At 52.0% G+C, this 19,755-nt stretch overlaps 1 protein-coding gene across 1 annotated transcript; it reads right to left on the bottom strand.

The window, feature by feature from the left end:
* Positions 1 to 334: 334 nt before the first annotated feature.
* STRIP1 (striatin interacting protein 1) lies at positions 335 to 18,620 on the bottom strand. Its single transcript, XM_030325110.1, has 21 exons — positions 18,407 to 18,620; positions 15,262 to 15,331; positions 14,465 to 14,539; positions 13,898 to 14,032; positions 13,699 to 13,819; positions 13,363 to 13,431; positions 12,315 to 12,421; positions 12,074 to 12,201; positions 10,796 to 10,978; positions 10,222 to 10,439; positions 8,979 to 9,044; positions 8,792 to 8,855; positions 7,429 to 7,500; positions 6,870 to 6,944; positions 6,563 to 6,660; positions 5,207 to 5,333; positions 4,895 to 4,995; positions 4,105 to 4,171; positions 3,452 to 3,556; positions 2,673 to 2,877; positions 335 to 1,288 (listed from the first exon to the last, which is right to left on the bottom strand). The coding sequence occupies exons 1-21, from the start codon at positions 18,584 to 18,586 to the stop codon at positions 1,041 to 1,043; spliced, it is 2,514 nt and encodes an 837-aa protein (XP_030180970.1). The 5' UTR covers positions 18,587 to 18,620; the 3' UTR covers positions 335 to 1,040.
* Between the last annotated feature and the right edge of the window lie 1,135 nt (positions 18,621 to 19,755).

The raw sequence follows: 19,755 nt of genomic DNA, 5'->3' as shown, positions 1-19,755 counted from the left end.
AGCCCCTCCCCCTCCCTAGCACTGAAACTGGTTTGGCTAAGGCCCCCTCAGGAGAGCGATCCGGAGATGCCTGGGGCTCCTACTGCAACTCTATCAAACACAGGGGTACAGGACAACTTATCACCTCAGCAGCCCAGAGCCCTGAGCTGGGCTGGAACAATCCTAGATTGACTCTGGATAAATGCCAACTCCCCCAGTACCTCCCCCTCAGGTGGCAAAGGCAGGCAGCCTGGCAGGGAACAAGTGGGTGACCTATCAATGCTGGCAGGAAAACCCATTTTCTAGACTCATAGATACTCAGGGACCGTATTTCCTGCAGACAAGGCAATGGGGGTCATTTTTGCTTCCTTTTAATGTAAACAGAATACACAAACACGTTAAAAACCCCAACGTGACACAAGAGAATACACAGAGATTTATATATAGGTATTTACAGACCCCTGCAAGCCAAGAGGAAAAATGGCACCTCTGATTAAGGACAGCTTCCGTTCCTACCCCCCAAACCTGTCCAAAACCAAAGTACTGAGGCAGCTGTAGGAGCCTCTGCAATTGCCTTGGGACGAAAGCAGGAGGCTGGAGTGACATCAGAAACCCCCCAAAGCAAAACCAAAATTCCGACTTTCTGACCCTGGCCTAATGCTAAGCCCTCCTCCCCGGCCGGCTGAGACTCCAAGGATGTGTGTGTCTCAGGAAGAGCCTCAGTGTGGCCCCTGCAACTCAGATGCCTATCTAGGCTTTTCCCAGCCTTGGGCTGACTGAGAAATGAGCCGCAACCGACCACGTCCAAGAGAAGAGGGTGGGGATGAGTGAAGAAGATAGGATCCCACGCAGAGAGCTCGCTGCTCTGAGCAGGACGCTGGGAATGAATGAAGGGCCAAATCTGGGAGGGCACAGCCCAGCGGGGCCTAGGGAGGGCACAGTGGGGCTGTGCTGCCACCTGGAGGGAGGTGGGAGCACTGCGGCAATGAACTGGGACAGCCCCTGGGGCCCCTCCAGATCACCCCTTCTTTCCTTTGCAGTCAGTCCCCTGCCCAGGAGCCTCACTGCAGCAGCTCCTCCCAGGAAATGGGCTTGGAGAAGACCTCCCTTTCTAACCAGAGGTCGTAGTTCATCTGGAAGTCCTCAGGGAGGTCCACCCGCTGGCCCAGGACACTCTGCAGGCAGTTGTCCACAGGTAGGAAGTCCGGGTTGCTATGGGCTCGGTCATACCGCCGGGCGTTGAAGCGTTCGATATTGGCACGGAGGGCGCATTCCTCTGCCTGGAAGTCCCAGGGCCGCGCATCAAGATCTGAGACAAAGCAGGAAGACACGTTCAGGGGCCAAGCCCTCATGGCAGCTCCCCCTGGGTTCACTAGAGCTTGGGGCCAGGCTGGCCCTGGCCTGAAATGTTGATTGTCAACTGGGAGCCAGAGACCTCCAATCTCTATCCTCAGGAAGACTGACAGGGCTTTTTCCTTAGACACAAAGGAAACTCAGGTAAAAAGAGAAAAGCCAGATCTACAGGGAAAGGGGCCACACTGCAGTTTAGGGGGACCCAGCCAGGGAGAGCCATGGAATGACATACTTCTCTGAAAGTTACACTCTCCTGGCTCTCTGAGATCAATGGCAGGAAACTGCAGATTCCCTCATTTGCTCATTCCCTCAGTTCCCTGACCAGGGACTGGGGGCCACGCTGGGTCTACACAAATTCAGGGCATCGGGGTACAGATGTGGTCACCTGGACATGGGGCTGTGGGCTAGAATGGTATGGTGCGGCAGCACACTCAGGAAAGCCAGGGAAGAGCCACTCTGCCTGGAGGCTGAGGGAGCCCCCCAGATGGGAGGGACACATACAGATACCGAACAGTGAGGCGTATGAGGGAGGCTTCCTGCCAGGGGCAAGAAAAGTGGGGGACAACGTGGTTAATGTGCCAAGATCCCTGTGTGCAACAGAGGCTGGGCTGGAGAGAAGCTGGATCAGATTATGAAGGAGGGGAAGGGAGGCTGGGCAAGCCTCACATGCCTTAAGAGTGTGGCTCAAATTCTAAGGGAAATCAGAAGCTAACAAAAGATTTCACTCGGGGAGTTAGCCCCACAGGATATGCTTTTTAAAAAGATCACTGGGGTGGGGCACCTCGGTGGCTCAGTCAGTTGAACATCTGACTTCAGCTCAGGTCATGCATGACCTCACAGTTTGTGAGTTCAGGCCCTGCATGGGGCTCTGTGCTGACAGCTCGGAGCCTGGAGCCTGCTTGGGATTCTGTGTCTCCGTTTCTCTCTGCCCCTCCCCAACTCTTGCTCTGTCTCTCTCTGCCTCTCAAAAATAAAGAAAAAAAAATTTAAAAAGATCACTGGGGCACACTTTGAGGCACCGATGAAGAAACTGGGGGCAAGGAAGCCATCAGGCTCTGTGGGAATTTCAGTGGCCAGAACTAAGGCAGTTGTAGTGAGGAGAGAAAAGATGGGAGAGCGTCTTGTGAGAGTTTCTGGAAAAGGAACTAGTTCAGGGGGAGGAAGAGAGGACTGGGGGATGATCACAGGCACCAAGTCAAGGCAGCTTCTCAAAGTCCTTCCTGGAGCTCCTATCCTGAGGCCACAAAAGCAGGAACTAGATTCTTCGGGGTTCTGGAAAGCTGTCACCCCTCCCCCCCCCCCACCCCCCTGGCCCGGCCCAGCTTGTGCCAGAGCCTTACCGTTGCCGTATGCCCAGTCGTCATTCAGCCGATGCCGCACCTTCTGGTAGATGGCAGACATGGTCTTCATGTTGCTCTTCCGCCACTGCCGTCCCAGATACTTGGTTTGCACCTTGAGCAGCTTCAGCACGTAGAGCTGCATCATGGCCTGTTTCACCTTCAAGGCCCGCTTCAAGATGGGGGCCGACTTGAACACCACTAGCATCTGGGAAGAGGCACGAGGACCAGGCTGAGGGCAGAGAAAAACTCCTGCACTACCACCTTCTAGGGTTAAGGGTAACCAACCATCCCAGTTTTCCCCAGACTGAGAGGGCTTCCCGGGCATGGACGCCCCACTGCCCAAATCACAGGTCATTGTGAAATCCGAGGAAAGCCGTGAAGTCTCTCACTGTGAACGTTCCTATGTGCATGTATGTAAAATCTCCGAGGATTCATGGACCTCCCCTACCCCAAAGGCGTCCTCAGACTCAAGGTTAAGGGAAACTCCTAGAACCCTGGTTGTGTTACTGATGGAGATTAAGAGAATGTAGTAAAATCCCTTCTCTAAGTGTCGATTCGTTTCAGGCCATGACCGAGCCTCTTCTAGCTTCTAGTTCAACTCAGCAAGGGGCCAGGCATCAGCCATTAACATGCAAGGATGTGGCTACAGGAAGAGTCCAGTGAGAAGGGTATAGGGCAGCAGCAAGCCTGCTCCACGGACGTCCTGGGAGGGGACAGCACGAAGTGTGGCCCTCTGCCTTGAGCTCCGAGTTGCATGCCTGCTGACTGTACTAGCTCACCATCGTCCTCGAATGCTTCCATTTTGTCAGCTTGTTCAAGATCCGAAGCAGATTGATGCAAGAAAAGAGGTTCCTCCAGCAAAACTGGTTATTGTCACCTGCTTCCTGCAGGGAAAAGCCAGGAATGCCTGTAACTCTCACAGGTGCAGGGTGCTCAGTGGTTTCCAAGGCCCTCACACCTCTCTCGGAACTGCCAGCTCTCTCCTCGTCTATAGCAGCAGCCCTCGCCTCTCCTCAGCCCAGGGTACTTCCATCCCAGAGCCTGGCAGGGATAAGGGAGTCCCCTAGAATTTTTCTGCAGGAAACACGGAGCATGATTTGAGGGGGCTGTGCCATCAGCCTCCACACCCGGGGCACCCACACCCAGGCTCCCTCAGAGCTGTGCCCCACAGAGATCCAGTGTGGGAGAGGGAAACCACTCGACCAGGTGAGCTCTGGGTCAGCAGCCCCTGAACACCACACTCCTGATGAACTACTCCCTGTATCCAAATCTTGCCACTCTGCAAGGTCCCTCCTCCGGCCCTTCTGTGCAATTACACTGCTTTAAAAGCCAGCACCCAACGGGTGACCTCATCTGTGAGCCCCTCTATCTCTGTATCGGGGGAGGCAGGCCCTCCAACACCCCCCTCACGCCAAAGAACAGCATGACTCACCAGACTCTCAGCAGTCAGTTCCGGCAGCTCATGTACCACGCAGTGAGGGTAATCCAGGACAGAGATGCTGCAGGGAGAAAGAGAAGCCGGGCGACCACCGTGAGCAAAGCTAGGGGCTGGAGAGACAGCTGGGACGTGGCTGGCTCCCAGCCTTCCTCCTTACTTGCTGGGAGTGGAAGCAGGACCGCCTAGCCTGCATTCCCCTCATTTCCCCAGCTAGAGGATGATGAAATCCCCGTTTCAAGAGAACTTATATGGTCCCTCTATGACCAGAGACCAGCCTGTCATCTTGTAAGGTTCAGAGAGACTGCTTTCCCAACAGCAATGAGTCTGGGGCTGGGGCAGAAGATTTCTCTAGGCAATTAATGTATGCCAAGCCCCTAAAGGAGACGGCGTCTGGCCCACAGCTCACTCAGCGGTGTACCGTCAAATACAGCTGGTACCAGGCGATGGGGACAGGGGTAGAGTCAGCAGATGGGTCCTTATGGTGAACACGGCAGAGCTCCGTAGAGAACAGGAGGCCCGGCCAGTGTCCTCGAAGAAGCACACAACAGTGAGAGGGCCCAGGATGAGAACCCTCCCACCCAGGCACAGACTGAGTCACCTGTCACTAGACTAGCTGGACTCAGACCTGACACACTGGCATTTTCCAGAGCAGAGACCATGACTCGTCCATCTTTGTGTCCTGACGTCTGGCAGAGTGCTGGCTTGTAGGTGCTGAATGAGCTCAGGAGAGGCCAGCCGGGCCTCTGGCCATCCCTACCCCTTCCTGATCCCTCATCCTTATCACCTGTTCTTGGCGGTGATGTAGGACATAATGTTTTGATTGAAGAACTTTAGGATCAAAGGGATGCAATTGGCAAACACCAGGTGCTGGGCCATGTATTCAAACTGAAACCAACAGAAAAAAATAAGCATGCCCTTTAGGACCTCACCCTCCTCCCTCCAGTGATAAAAGGCCTTAGTTGGAGGACTGGATCTTAAAACATTCATGCAGAGCTCAAGGGGGTTTGAAGGGCAAGGCCTCCGTTCTTCGGGGCTGGAGGAGCAGCGCTGCCTGAGGCCCTGGCCCAGTGAACAGAAAGGAAGGCCCCGCAGGTACCTGGTAGACGTGGTTCAACTTAAAATGCTTGAGCAGCAACAGCAGGACAGCAGAAATGGCCTTAACAATGACCTCTTTGTGGCGGTTCACATCCACCCCCAGCTTCATGCTCTGCAACACGGTGGTGCTGGAAACACAATTTCCGGGTGAGCCACCAGCATGGGCAGCGCTACCCTTTGGGCACTCGCAGGAGAGATGGGATTCCTGAGCCTTCCCCAGGCAAAGCCTTCCACCTCACCACCCACCCTGTGGACATCTCTGCGATCAGGGCCAGGGCTCCTCCCACCCACCTCAACAAGCAATCCAGCTCAGCACAATTTGCTTCCTGGGGGGCCTCAAACACGTTCTTAGCCTATTGCCCTGCTTTTCCTCCCAAAATGAACTTCTCCTTTTCAAGATCTTCCTACACTTTTGCCATGAGATGAACTTGGGTTCCTCAAAGTGTATTCTGGGGAACGCTAGCACACTGAGATGTTTCAGGCTATGGAGAAAAAAGGGCTTTGGAGTCAGATAAATGGAAGAAGCACTGAGTTAAATCGGTTTCTTAATTCAGAACTTCTCACTGTAAATCTAAGAGGAGATTTAATATTTGACTCTGGGACCCTTCTTCCAAGGACCATCATGATGGCTTAGTGTTCTGGGACACTCCCTTTGGTAGTAGCCAATCCCTGCCTCCTCCCTCACACAGCTATCACTGCCAGACTCAAGGGGCCCAGCCCCCAAGCCCCCAGGGAGCCGGGCTCAGAGCTGGCACGCAGGAAGGAGGTCAGATCAAAGCCCAGGTCCTTCTCAAAGCAGAAAATGATCTTGTTTTGTACTCTTACATCAAAGCGATGAGGTCAGTGCCTCAGGGAAAAAGAACCCCTAAGGATTTCACTATCAGCCAGAGATATCCGCAAATACTCCACATGCCAAATCACCAGCCAATAGGAAAGAATCCTACACCCAGCTCAGGTTCAGCTGCTGGCTGGTAAACTGTCCAGAAGCTAAACCTACAGGTCCTGGGTGTGTTGCTCAGACAGCTTTCGAGGGAAGGTTTTAGGATATGTCGAACACAGCCTGATTCATTTCATAGAGGAGAAAACGACTTTTCCCTAGTTCACTCAGCGGCAAAGTCTACACTAGAATCCAGGCCAACCACACTAAGCCACTTCCCCAACCAGTAAAACCAAATATTTAATCCAATAGATACATTTTCTTTCTTCTAAGTCAGGAACACCCTAAACTTAACCTACAGAGAAGTTGAGCCAAAAAAAGAAAACAACTGAGCAAGAGTGGGACCGAGAAGAAACCGCTTCCCCTGGCTCCTCTACTTGGCGGCCCCTAGCCTGCTCCATTCACAGGAATACTACTCACGGCATCTCCTCAGGCAGGACGTCTGCTAAGATGTTGATTGAGTCTGTTTTGGCTTTCGAGGTGGGGGCGGCAGCCAGCAGGATCTTCAGCAGCGCGATCTGGGGAGCAGCAGACCGAAGGCCTGAGAAGTGGTCCTTCGGGAGGTGTTCGGGCAGGCGGCAGGAGGGGCTGACACCGGCAGGGCATCCTCTCAAGGCCAGTGTAGCAGGGAGGGCGGTCCCATGGCAGGTACTGATGGGCACTGGAGAGGTCCAGACCCAGAGCACTCACGAAGAGGAGGCGACACCTCAAGAGCAGGAGCACTCACCATGTACTGGGGCAGGCTGGGAAGCAAGCCTTGGTAAAGGGTTTCCGCGGGTACCTGCTCCACTTCCTCTTCTCCCTTGTAACACAGCAGGTACAAATACAAAACCCCAGTCCCGACTCTGCTCTCCTAAGCCAGCTTGCTAGCTGGCTGGAGGAGAATCTATTAAGTATTGATGTAAATGATGATGTCGGTAACAATGGCAAACCTTGAAGAATACACGTGCTACACGTGCCAGGTACCATACTTGTAATAACTCACTTTAACTTTACTACAGCTCTATGGAGGAGGGACTATCATCATTCCCATTCTACAGGCAAGGAAACTAAAGCACAGAGAGATTTGGTAACTTGCCTAAGTTGCCACCTACTGAGTGGTGGAGCCGGGAGTCAGAGGCAGGTGACTGTGCTCTTGACCCCCACCCTAGACATACGCCAGCCCTGGTGTGGGAGCGAGACTGGGAGTTTTTTGAAGATGGGGCCTGGAGCAGCTCGGTAGTCTGGGCCCAGCAGTGCCTGGGAGCTGCTGGCAGTCCAGTGGCTGAAGAAGGCCTCAGACTCACCCCCGAGAGAGGAGAGCGAAGGTACTCCTCCTCCATCTGTGCCTGTACCTCTGCAATCGACGTGTACTTGTGCTGGAGAGAAAGAGGGAACGCCTCTCAGTCTCTGGCCAGAGCCCTGCACCCTGGCAAAGACCCCAGGCAACTTTCCTCAAACCCGAGCTTCTCAAAGAGGGCTAAGTCACCACAAAGATCCCTAACTCAAATCCTGAAATATTTTCTAAGTGGGCACATACTTAAAACCAGTCTAAAAGCACACATTAGACACAAACTAAGGGAAAGGGGTTTTTCAGATAGCTATAAAGACAGAAGAAAAAACTATTAAAGGGAGAATCAAGTACTCAGGAGCAAGTACTCAAGTACTCAGAAGCTAGTACTCAAAAGCCTAGCCGCACAAGGCCCACTTCGTACTACAAATCTCAAACACACACTTCAAAAACATACCGACATTCACACGCCGACATGTTGTCAGGGAAGACATCCTTTCCCCACTCTTGATGCCTCCTCCCATGTGGAGAGACATGTGTGTGTAAAAACTCCTGGCCTCCCTGCTTCTTCCCACACGCTCTTTCCTCACTTTGCTGACTGGCAGGTATGGGAGGAGGAATAGGACTTTCTGAGCCCAACCTCCTTCTCTCTTCTCTTTAGAAAAAAAAAAAAAAAGCCTGGGCTCTCTTCTGCTCCTCAACCAGGCTTAGCGTAGTTCCAGCCCTGCCTGGCCCTGGCTGCCTAATTCTGGAAGTAAAGCATTGGGATGCATATCATTACCATGTTCTTATGGCTCACTCTCCAGTAGCTCTATCAGCAGTAAAGCTGGTGTTTTGATCTCCATCTGCCCACTTCTCGATCTTGAATGCTTTAGAACTAAGGCTAGGAAAACTCAGGCCCCTTAAAACTCCAACTATCAAACATATCTTTTTTTTTTTAATTTTTTTTAAATGTTTATTTATTATTGAGAGACAGAGAGAGACAGAGCATGAGCATGGGAGGGGCAGAGAGAGGCGGAGACACAGAATCCGAAGCAGGCTCCAGACTGAGCTGTCAGCACAGAGCCTGATGCGGGGTTGAACTCACAAACTGCGAGATCATGACCTGAGTCGAAGTTGGACGCTTAACCGACTGAGCCACCCAGGCGCCCCTCAAGTATATCTTTAATAATGGCCCAGTTCAGTCCCCAACAAGAACTCAGCTAAAATAAGTAAAACTTACAAAGAGCTGTGTTAAAGGTATGGCTGTGGTCCACCCATTCCCCCGCCCCAGGCTCCTTCAGGCAGACAACCATCTCAAAAGGTTTAGCCCAACAGGCTGTTCTCACTTTACTCACTTGGGACCAAAGTAGGCCAAAAGCTCACCCAAGGCCACCTACCTGTTTCAGAGTCTTAATGCTTTCGTGGATTGGCCTGGGCAGCCCCACCACTGTGTTCGTGTCACTGCAGAATAAAGAAAGCCCTGTGTTGAGCTGCGACATCAACTCGCCTTGATCCACAAACACCAGAGGCCAGGAGAGTGCACTCCCGCTACCTTCCTTCAAAAGGAACTCAGATCACACTCACCTGCCTAGAGTGTAACCAATAAACTTGCTACGGCTGGACTCGAGGAACATCTCAATGTCTTTCTCTCTGCCAAAGAGAACAAAGTTTTTATTAAAAGTTATTTCAAGGTGTCATGGTTAATAAAGCATAGAAGCTTCAGAAACTGCAAAGCCAGAAGAAAAGGTCTCCCACCACTTTTTTTTTAAGTTTTCATTTTTCAGAGAGAGAGACAGAACATGAGCAGGGGAGAGGCAGAGAGAGAGAGAGGGAGACACAGAATCCGAAGCAGGCTCCAGACTCTGAGCTGTCAGCACAGAGTCCGATGCGGGGCTTGAACCCATGAACCAAAAGATCATGACTTGAGCCGAAGTCAGACACTTAACTGACTAAGCCACCCAGGCGCCTCCACTGTTTTTCTTTTTAGTAAAAAAAAGAAAAAAGAAAATCTTCACACTGTCTTAATGTCCTTCATAACGTTGTTGGGTCAATAACCTGAAAGTGTATTATGTGTATGTAACCAGTTTACCTGTAAAATTAAGGTGACACATCAAACTTAAAGCACATGTCATTCAGATACCAATAACAAGTTTGTCAAAAGAATTTCTCAAATATGTAAAGTTTTTTACAACTGGATCTATACGCTTCTGATATTTTCATATGAATCCTGTTCTCCTGCCTCAGACAAGCAGCACATGTCACGTTTTCTGAAGACTTGCGTTGTAATCCCATCCACAGATCACTGAAAACTGGGGTTTCAGATGGAAAAAGTGACTTCTGCATTGCCCTTTCACATACTCACCTATTTCTTAAGTTGGTGACTTTTTAAACAGAAACCACTCATATCCAGGTACCTTCCCACCTGATTTATGCATACATATCTTAAACACCTTACCTAGGATTCTAAAGCTCTCCCTTAGTCTTTAATTTTTCTGTTAAAAACCACATACAACCCCAGGGTGAGTGGAGATGGGTTCAGTTAAGTGTCCTTGTTCTCATTTTTCCCTATTCCCCCTTCATTAATATGGCTAACCAAGAGCTAATTCATATTACTGATTCAAGAGCCATACACGGGTCTCTCTGCCCAAGGCTGGCACCCTGAGGCCTCTAGGCCAACACAAGGTACTTTAAGAGAGCTTCATCCCAGAGCCAAGATCAGCCTGGCCCTGCAGAGGACCTCGTGTGGTGACTCAGGCCTGGGGCAGGCTTAGGGGTGGAAGGCCTCTGGTTTCAAGAGCCAGGAGTGTTCCAGGTGTCTGAGGCTCACCTGACCTTGGGAGCCCATGGAAGCCCCTTTGGGCAGGTAAGCCTGTCAGTCTGAGGGTGCTGCAGTGGGGGAGGCATCACTTCATCCCGTTCAAGGGGGAATGTCTCCCCCTCCAAGCTGTTGTCATCATCATTCTCCTCTTCCTCTTCTCGAGAGTCATCAGCCTTGTAAGGATCCCGCTCGTTGAAGGCATCCAAGTTGTCCTGTTTTATCAGTGCCTGAAAACAGAGGGAAGGGGAATCGGACAAGTGCCAAGCAAGGAACCATAAGAGGGCAAGGAGGCTAGACAAGCCATAACACACAAAGGTGGAAGGCAGAGCCAAGGGCAGTGGAAAAACCAGAGAGGAAGTCAAGGTTGGGCCCAGAGGACAAATCCTCTCTTGCCGCAGTGCCTCAAGAGTGCCATGTGGTGAGTGTCCACTCAGAGACACAGCGTCCCCCAGCCTGGAGGCCTTCATTTGGATTAGCTGCTCAGAGAGGACTTCCAACAACCCCGCTCACCCAGGGATCAGGCTGCCACGCGATGTGCCCCTTCAGACCCTCAGGAGTCACCGGGGACACCGGTCACCCTCACCTTGTGCTCCCGACGGCCCCGCTTCTGCTGCTGCTCAATCAGGTCTGAGGCAGACGCCGGCGGGGAGGCGGCCCTCATGTTGCGGATCACCTTGATGCTGTCCTCAGGCAGCGGGGGAAGGCCCAGGACAGTGCGCTTCTCGGCCTTCATGCTCTGCAGCTCCTCGAAGCCGCCCAGTGTGCACTGCATCGCGGACGAGGGGCGGGGCCGGGGTCACACATCTACAAATGGGTCCCTCAGCCCCGCGTCAGGCTTGAAAGCATGCGTGACACCATGACCTGCATCAGTCTCTGAACCAGGGACTAAACCCACTCACATGAGAATTCAGCGACACCAACGTGGGAATGGAGAAAACAGACCAAGGGAAGGAGATATGCGGGCTGACTGAGCCGGCACACACGGGTTTAGCTCTGCACGTAGGATATATACTCTTCGTGCCAAAAAAGCAAACTCAGGAGCCTATCCTTTCAGGTTTCTAGAAAAGCCTGTGACTCACATGCTTCCAAAGCTGTACCTACCAGTCTTTCAAATTCAATTTGGGAATACATCATTAGATACTCCAACATCCCCCTAGAAGCCAAAACCCCAGTGGTATTCAGCTTTTGTCTCTGGCTTCAGCGAGGCTTTGTGAGGAACCAAGAGGATGTCTCACCAAAATATAATGTGCACACCACTCTAAAGAGATCCTAAACTCACGAGCCTGGCTCTGCAGAGTTGGCCTGCTCTGGAAAGAGGGAGGTGAGCCCCAGGGGGAGGAGGAGTCCCGACGGCAGCTCCACTCTCTGCTGAGGTCTCTCGTCCAGGTGGGAAAGGCGGCGAGCTCGGCTGCTGACAATGGCCCCAAGCCGAGGGTGCTGGCCATTCTTTCCCTAGCCAGAAACAGGCTCCACACCACACCCCGAGGAAGACGGCGCTAGCCCAGGGCTCGCTCTTGCTTCCTTCAAGTGACCTCTGACTGAGGGGACCCAGTTACACCAGCTCTGATTCTGCCTCCAATCACTTCACTGACTCCAGGTTCAGAAGCAGCATGTCTGGCGGGGGGAAGGTGTTTTATGACTCCAGGAGTCAGGGAGCCAACAATCTATTTTGACTCAAGGGCCAAGTCCTCTTTGCCTGCAGTGAGTCAAGCGTGCTATCTTGTTTTAAACCAAAGCAGTCAATTACATGTTAATTTATATACAGATTTTCATACAATTCAACATTTAAAAGGATATACAGTGAAGTCTCTCTCCCGCCCCAAGCCCTAGCAGCTGAGTTCCCCTTCAAGGGGGTACTCACCAACACTGTCTTCCAGAGAAGTAAGAGAACTTTCTTCATGGGGAAGTGAGGGGCATGACCGCTGCAAAATTTGGTCACCATCCCAAACAGCATGATGGCAAATGGTTCGTTGTTGTACAGGGGGGAACCTAGAGGCAACACAAAGTGATCAGGGCCACCAGCAGGAACAGGACCCTCCCATAGGCCAGCAGCCTCAGCTCCCGGGCAGAGCCTCAAGACGCCAGGATCTCCAGGGCCCTACCCAGCTCAGCCCTGAAGGTCTGTCGCATGGTCCTCCACTCGGCCTTATCGCCCTCACACTCCTGGTGAACGGTCTCCACAATCAGGTACATGATGTTGAGCAGTACCCTGGGAACAAAAGCCAGTCATAATGGTGAAGAATGGGGAATCAAGGGGCGTCCTGGCTTCCTCACATTCCAGCTGACATGAGGAAAGCTCGTGCACAAAGGCTAGTTGGTGGCGGACGGCTGTGACACGGGGAGAACTGAGAGTCTCACAGGGCCCCTCTTGGTGTGCCCTTCTCACCCAAGTGCTAAGGTTACAACCAGATCTTACCCTGCTTTGTATTCTGGCACTGAGCTAAGTGCTCACTCAAAGCAGGTGCTTAATAAATAAATGGTTGCTGAAAGCATTAATATGAACAAGAACGGCCATAAGCATTTACTGCCCTAAGCTTCCTGGAGCAGGAAAAACACAGAGGTGGGCACGAGCTGTGGAAGTAGCTGCCGGATCAGAAGAAGCAACGCAGGGTCAAGGCAACAAGAAGCAAGGGTTACCACACTGGCGCGGGAATCGGGAGCGAGCGGGCGGTGCCCCAACTACTGTGGGGAACACCACAAACAGCCAGTCTGAAAACTCCCAAACAGAGACAGATTCTAAGCCTCACGGAAATGGGAAGGTGATCTTACTGTTTAGCAGCCACTATTACTTCCCGTGCGGCCACAAAACGCCACAAAGGAGGTGGGGGTCGAGCTACCCACGGAAGGCGGAGCCCAAGGAACCACGTCATGTGTTTCACCAAACACAAAATAGCACACCGCCAAGGTCTCGGCAGCAGCGCGGGCGGGAGGCCGCCCCTCGCCACAGCTCTAGTAAGCAGCTTCACCCGACGTTTCCTTTAGGAGTCTCCTCCGAGCCCCCCCTAGGGAGGGCCCTCAGCAGGGCCGCCACGGGCCACACTGAGTCAGCATGTGCAGAAGGAGTGCACACGTGGCGAGGACACCTGAGGATGCCCTCCTGCCCCTGCTCCGATCTCATCCTCAGGGAGCCCAGGCTCGCTGCCTGCTCACCTCAGGTCTGTGCTGTCAGCCAGGGAGATGGCCGGCTTCCTCACCGCACTGCTGCAGGCGGCACTGTTGCTGCAGGAGAGATTGGGGAGTCAGGCCCTCCTCCAGGAAGGAAGATGAAAAGTTCCCCTGACAAGTGCTGGGGAACAAAACGTTTTATCGTGTGTTACGACTGCCCAAGAGGCCACAGTTCAACGTGACCAGAAGAGAGCTGGGACCGCCCCCCCCGCCCCGCCCCATGTGGCCCACTCGCCCTTCTCAAAAGCAGTTGGTTCTGCAAGCTCTGTCCCCTCATCCCCTGCCTCCCCTTCCCTACTCAAGCTCCCCAGAAGAACTCACTCTATCTCCATATTCAGAAGCTCCACCAAAGCATTGAACGTGCCCACCTCCAGGAGCAGAAAGATGTTGTAGCGCATCCAGGACTGCACCTCTGCCTCTGAGCTACACTCCCCAAAGGTGCCTGCGAACACGGGGCACAGCTGAGTCCCTCCCTGTATCCGACAGGGCGGTGCCGGGGTGCCTGGGGCCCACTCGGTACCTTGGGCAACGTAGAGGATTGCTCGAGCCACCTTGAGTCTTTTTTCCCTGGCAGTGACTTCCAAGCCATCCAGGAGCCTCATGGCATGCGTACGGTGCTGGTTGGTGTCCAGCTCGGTCCATTTCTTGTCTGTTACTGCAGGGCAAGAGACCACTTACACAGGAGCCCAGAAAAATCCTCGCAATGGAATGCGTACAATGTTAACTTCCCGAATTCAGGCCTGCCACAAGATCAGAAAACTCAGAAAGATAAGTTACTCTCTTACAGCAGCGTAGGGCCACACTGCTGCTCTATGCATCTGAGTTTTCAGACTGAAACACTGCTATTTTTGGTGCAATTTCAATCACATAAAAAGTTATTTCCCCCCAATACTCACACTCTGAAAAGCCACCACCAGAGCACCAGCAGGCCCACCCTGAAGGTCACATGTGGCTTTGAACAACTGTGGTTCAGCAGGTTTCTTAGGTCAGTCCAGGGTGACTCCAGTCACTCAGATGACTAAAAGAAACCCTGTGGCCCTCATGGTGCTGGGTCAAAGGAACCAAGAAGTGAGGGGAATCCTCTCACCATGGATCCGGAAGTCTTCCTCAAAGCATTTTCGATTCATCAGGAATTCCGGCCCTTCCGTGTAGCTGTAAAGCTCTGTCAAGAACAAAGCCCCATCAGCTCCATGTCCACGTTCTGTAGGGGCCTCATATGTAGCAGAGAACGTAAGGCATTTGTTTCTAAGCCCCATTCTGTCCCTCGGTCACAGTGACTCCGGGCCTGTCCAGTTACTAAGGGGGTCTTAGTGCTCTGACGGGCCCGACAGAGAGAGTGCCGACTTCCCCTGTAGCAGATAATCAGAGTGCCAGTTACGGACAAATCCAGGCATTTCCAGTCCAGTGCACATCGATCCTGCCACGCCACAGGCTGACTGCCACCATGGACACGTGTCTCTCCAGTGGCTACTATGAAGCAGCTCAGGCTAGCTCACGTTACACATGAGCGGCAGCGACAGATGTGCACAGATGCAGGCACGCTTGTCGGCACGCCCCATGACCTGCCGCCCTAAGAGACACCACCGCCAGGCAGGCAGCGGATGGCCGAGGAGCATGACCATCTGTGATTGGGCCATGGTCAACCGACCTGACCGCACAGAGGTGCTTTGCCAAAGTAAGGGGAAAGCCAAAGTTATGAGCTATACAAGGCTTGAATCCCATAATTAACGTTTTATCTATCTATCTATCTATCTATCTATCTATCTATCTCATTACTAGGCTAGCCAGGGGGGAAAATGAACTCCAAAATGACATTCACTCTTAATTGTATTAAAGACCAATATAGGAAAACACTCCCAAATAACATGAAGGTCTATGCTTTACCTGAGAGCTCTGCAGCCCACTTGTCCGTGTCAGCATATTCAAACTCGAGATCTGGAGACTCGGAGTAGCCCTTTTCAGAAAAGGAGAGTAACGCAAAAGACCATTGTGAGTATTTTCCAAAGGAAGAAACACATATGCGTCCAGAGACACTGCTGGGTTACAAGACACCACCGCCTCCACTCCTTTGAGGTTTTATCACATTTCGCCTCCTGGGCTAGCTCAGGCCTCCCGATTAAGACCTTGCACAGCACCTTCCACTTTTCCTTAGAGCGCTTACAACTGACCATTATATACCGGCACGTGTATTTGTTTTGTGGCTGCCCCTCCACGAGAGTGCAAGTTCCCTGAGAGCGAGAACTCTGTCCACCAGTCTGCTCACCAATGACTCCACAATGTCCAGCACACTACCTGGCCTGAATGAGGGCATGAATGACGAGTTTATAGTCAAATAAATTCTCATTACATGAGTGAACACAAAGCTTCTATGTGTTCTGTGCAGTGAATGTACCATTCCACATGGTGCTAAGATTCCGGAAGCCTCACTTCTTTCTGGCTAGTAGGCCATCAACAGCTCAGGACAAAATGCGTATTGACGCTCTCAGCTTTCCTGCCCTTCTCTCAAATTTCAGTGAGAACTGACAGACAGAGAAGGTAGCAGCCTAACAGAATGGTCTCCCTCCCACACACAGGAGAGAATCTGACAAAGAGAATCTTTTCACTGACAGGGATAGGTGATCACCGAGGAGGAGAAACACCATCTGGGAAGCCTGGTGCTCGAAAGATAGAAGAGGTGATGAACAGGTAGAGCCCTCAGGCTTAATTACAAGCTACTTGGGAAGACAAAGACCACCCACAAAGTGACATAACAAACCCACAGAAACTGGAAAAAAAAAAAATGAAGAACTCTACTCCATCAGAGGCAACAGAAGGTACACTTTCACAAGTTACTGAGCTTCAGTTTCTTCATTTATGGAATGGGAATGACAAAAATCTATCTTCAAGGTGTTTTTTTGTTTTTTTTTAATGTTTATTTTTGAAGGAGACAGACAGAGCATGAGTCAGGGAGGGGCAGAGAGAGAGGGAGACAACAGAGTCCAAAGCAGGCTCCAGGCTGTGAGCTGTTAGCACAGAGCCCGACGCGGGGCTCAAACCCACGAACCACGAGATCATGACCTGAACCGAAGTCGGACGCTTAATTGACTGAGCCACCCAGGCGCCCCAATCTTCAAAGTTGTTAAGGCCGAATCAAAATTATGTAGCACACATTGGGCGCTCATCAGGTGTCAACCTCCCTGTCCTCCAGGCATTGCTCAGGCTCCCAGCCCACAGATTCCAGCTGTGCCCCAAAGAGCTGAGTACAGCACCAGGATCTCTAAGAAAACGAACTGAAACAGGCCTCTCAGACTGAACGTGTTCACTGACTGGCCTTTCATGTGTTTAGTCTCTATGGAAATTAAAGGGTAGAAAGAGACATTTAAATGCACCGAAGGGTATTTATCTGATCATTTGTGGCTACTTAGGAAAACTTATCACTAGTTTTATTTATTTATTTTTATTTTTGAGAGCAAGCAAGGGAGAGGGGCAGAGAGAGAGAAAGAAAGAGAATCTTAAGCAGGCTCCACACTCACCATGGAGCTGGACATGGGGCTCAATCCCACAACCCTGGGATCATGACCTGAGCCAAAACCAAGAGTCATTGCTCAACCAGCAGTCACCCAGGCACCTCCACGGCTAGTTTTAAACTAAAACTCCTCTTCTTGGGACGCCTGGGTGGCTCTGTCGGTTAAGCGTCGACTTGGGCTCAGGTCATGATCTCGCGGTTCGTGAGTTCGAGCCTGGCTTCAGGCTCTGTGCTGACAGCTCAGAGCCTGGAGCCTGCTTCCGATTCGGTGTCTCCCTCTCTCTCTGATCCTTCCCCATTCGTGCTCTGTCTCTCAAAAGTAAACAAACATTAAACTAAAACTCCTCTTCTGATGAAGGCAGATTCACCCCCACCACTTTCATAATCCTGTATCACCCCACAATGCAAAGGCTTCTAAAAAGTCAGATTCATTGCTTTTTCAAATAATTCGCTTCAAACTTAAAGTACCTCTATTTTGGACTTGGCAAATTCTGACACATTTTACCAGAGGTTTGCACTCGCCAACAAAATACAAAAGCTTGAGAGGGACTGATTTCACCTATCTAAAGATGGTATCCTCCGCCTATGGTAGGACCTGGGACACTGCGCTTGGACAAGGAGGAATTCCCCATCACTAATAAGCGCCTCACTGCTGACCAGCCCGAGTTATCTCAGGTGGAGACCTCACGGTAAAAACTCTGGGAACGTGCTGATTAAGAAGCCCTAAAGTGCTGTGACGCGTGTGTCTTCATTCATGAAATCTACAATGGGAGGCAGTGGGAGGAATTCTTTAACTCCGGGTGAGGTGACTAGTCAGCTCCAGACTACGGTGTCTCCGGAACCAGAGGAACAGCCCACTAGCAAGAGAGGGAATGCTGAGCTCTAATGCATGTTTACAATGTATATTTATGACTGTTAACAGTTCAGCATCGGACGCATCAGGCACTGTCAAACTAGGGCCAGGACCTGTACTAGCTAAGGTCAGAGTGAATAGGCAATGTTACCCCTCCTACACTCAAAAACGCCGGGCGCGTAGTACCATTAGTGATAATTGGCTCCGTCCGGTTTTGAGCTCCCTTCCCAGCCCACACACGCCGCCCACCGCGCGCTGCAAAGCCCACAGGTCCAGCGGACAGAGATGATTAGGGGTCAGGATGCAGCCGCCCGCCCCCTGGAGCGCACGCAGACCACTGACTCCTCATCTCCGAACTGGGACCGGGAGCGGCTTCCCCAGGGGCTGGGGCCCCGAGGCCGCACCCTCAGCCCCCGCCCCAGAGGAACAAACGAGCAGTCGCCGGCTTCGGGAGGTTCTCCCAAGCGGCGGAGCTCGGGGATGGGACCCCGGCTTCACGCCCCCGGCTCCGGGGGTGCCAGCCTTGCTTCCTGCTCCTTTCTCTGTAAAATGACAACTCCTCCGCCGGGCCATGTCCAACCCTCTGGGAAGCCCAGCTGGAACCCGAAAGCAGCCCCGGGCCCCTCGCAACCGCCCGCCCGGTGCCGTCCTCGCCCCCCGAAGCTCCTGACCTCCGAGTCTTTGCGCTGGTTGCGGTTGAACTCCCGAGCTTTGCCCCCGGGCAGGAGGCCTCCGCCGGCCCGCGGGGCTCCGGGTGGAGGCTGCGCGGTTGCCGGTGGCGGAGGTGGTGGCGGCTGGGGCTGTTTGTTGTTCATGATCAGCGGGCCGGGGCCGCCGGCTGCCGGCTCCATCTTGGCTGCTCCACACCCCCGGCTCAATTCACGGACTGTAGGCGTGCTACAACTCTCGCGTGATTTCCCCCAGGAACCTTCCCCGATCGCCATATTAAGTGTGGCGGCAAGTGCTGGAAGCTATCTTGGCTGCCCAACATCTCGCGAGATTGCCTCTGCCGCGACTCTTCTCTCTCTCCAGTCTTTTTGGTTCTCACCTCTTTCAGTCCCGGTTTAGGTGCAGTTTTATCTGTGAGTACTCCCGTAGCTCCCTCGGTCAGTTTAGTTGCCCCTGCCCTTCTTTAACATAGCTTTGCACTTGTCACTGCTATAGCTCTGTTCCAAACGTTAGGAGATATAATAGTGAACAAAATGGACACGATCCCAGTTTTCACGGAGTTTACATTCACTTGGGGGAAATACGGGGAACAAATGAAAAAGTCAATAAAACAGATTTGTGATAAACATGCATTCATCATCATTCAATAAACACTAAATGCTTCCTGCACTTTCAGGCAGTGCTATAGAATGGGGAACAAATCAAGTTCCTGCTCGAATGGCACGTAACTTAGTACTTAGTGGGAGAGGTAAACAATGAGCACACCGATACGGCATTAGAGAAGTAAGTGCTGAGAAGAAACAAAAAGAAGTGTAACAGATTAGGAAGTGGCAGTGATGATGGGACGCATGGCTATATTAGGTTGGATGCCCCGGGAAAACAAGCCTGAGGGTGTGATTTTAAATGAGTTCTGAAGAAGCGCCATGGAGACAATTCAAGTGGAGGGACCGGCCAGCTACAGAGCCCCTGAGGTCAGTGTGGCAGGTGAGGGGATTAGGGAGAGGATAGGAGATGAGGGCCAGATACATGCAGAGCCATGAAGGGCATGAAAATTTTTTGAATTTTATTCTAAGTGAAAAGGAAAACCATCAGAGGATGTCAACCACGGAGGTGTATGGTCTGATGTTTAAAAGACCAGTCTGGCTGCTTTTTTGGAGAAGGGATTAGAGTTGAGAGTGGATGAGGGTAAACAGATTAGGAGATTATATAGATGAAAATGGGTAGGAGATTATATAGATGAAAATGATGGTGCTTGCACCAGAGTAGTTATGATATTTCTACATTGTGTGGGTAGATTGGACAGGATTTAGTGAAAGGCTGGAATCCTATCAGCAGGATACAGAGGAATAAA

This window comes from Lynx canadensis, chromosome C1 (assembly GCF_007474595.2).
Source record: "Lynx canadensis isolate LIC74 chromosome C1, mLynCan4.pri.v2, whole genome shotgun sequence".
Classification (NCBI taxonomy): Eukaryota; Metazoa; Chordata; class Mammalia; order Carnivora; family Felidae; genus Lynx; species Lynx canadensis.
The sequence above is the reverse complement of the archived record's forward strand: the minus strand, read 5'-3'. Positions and strand labels throughout refer to the sequence as shown.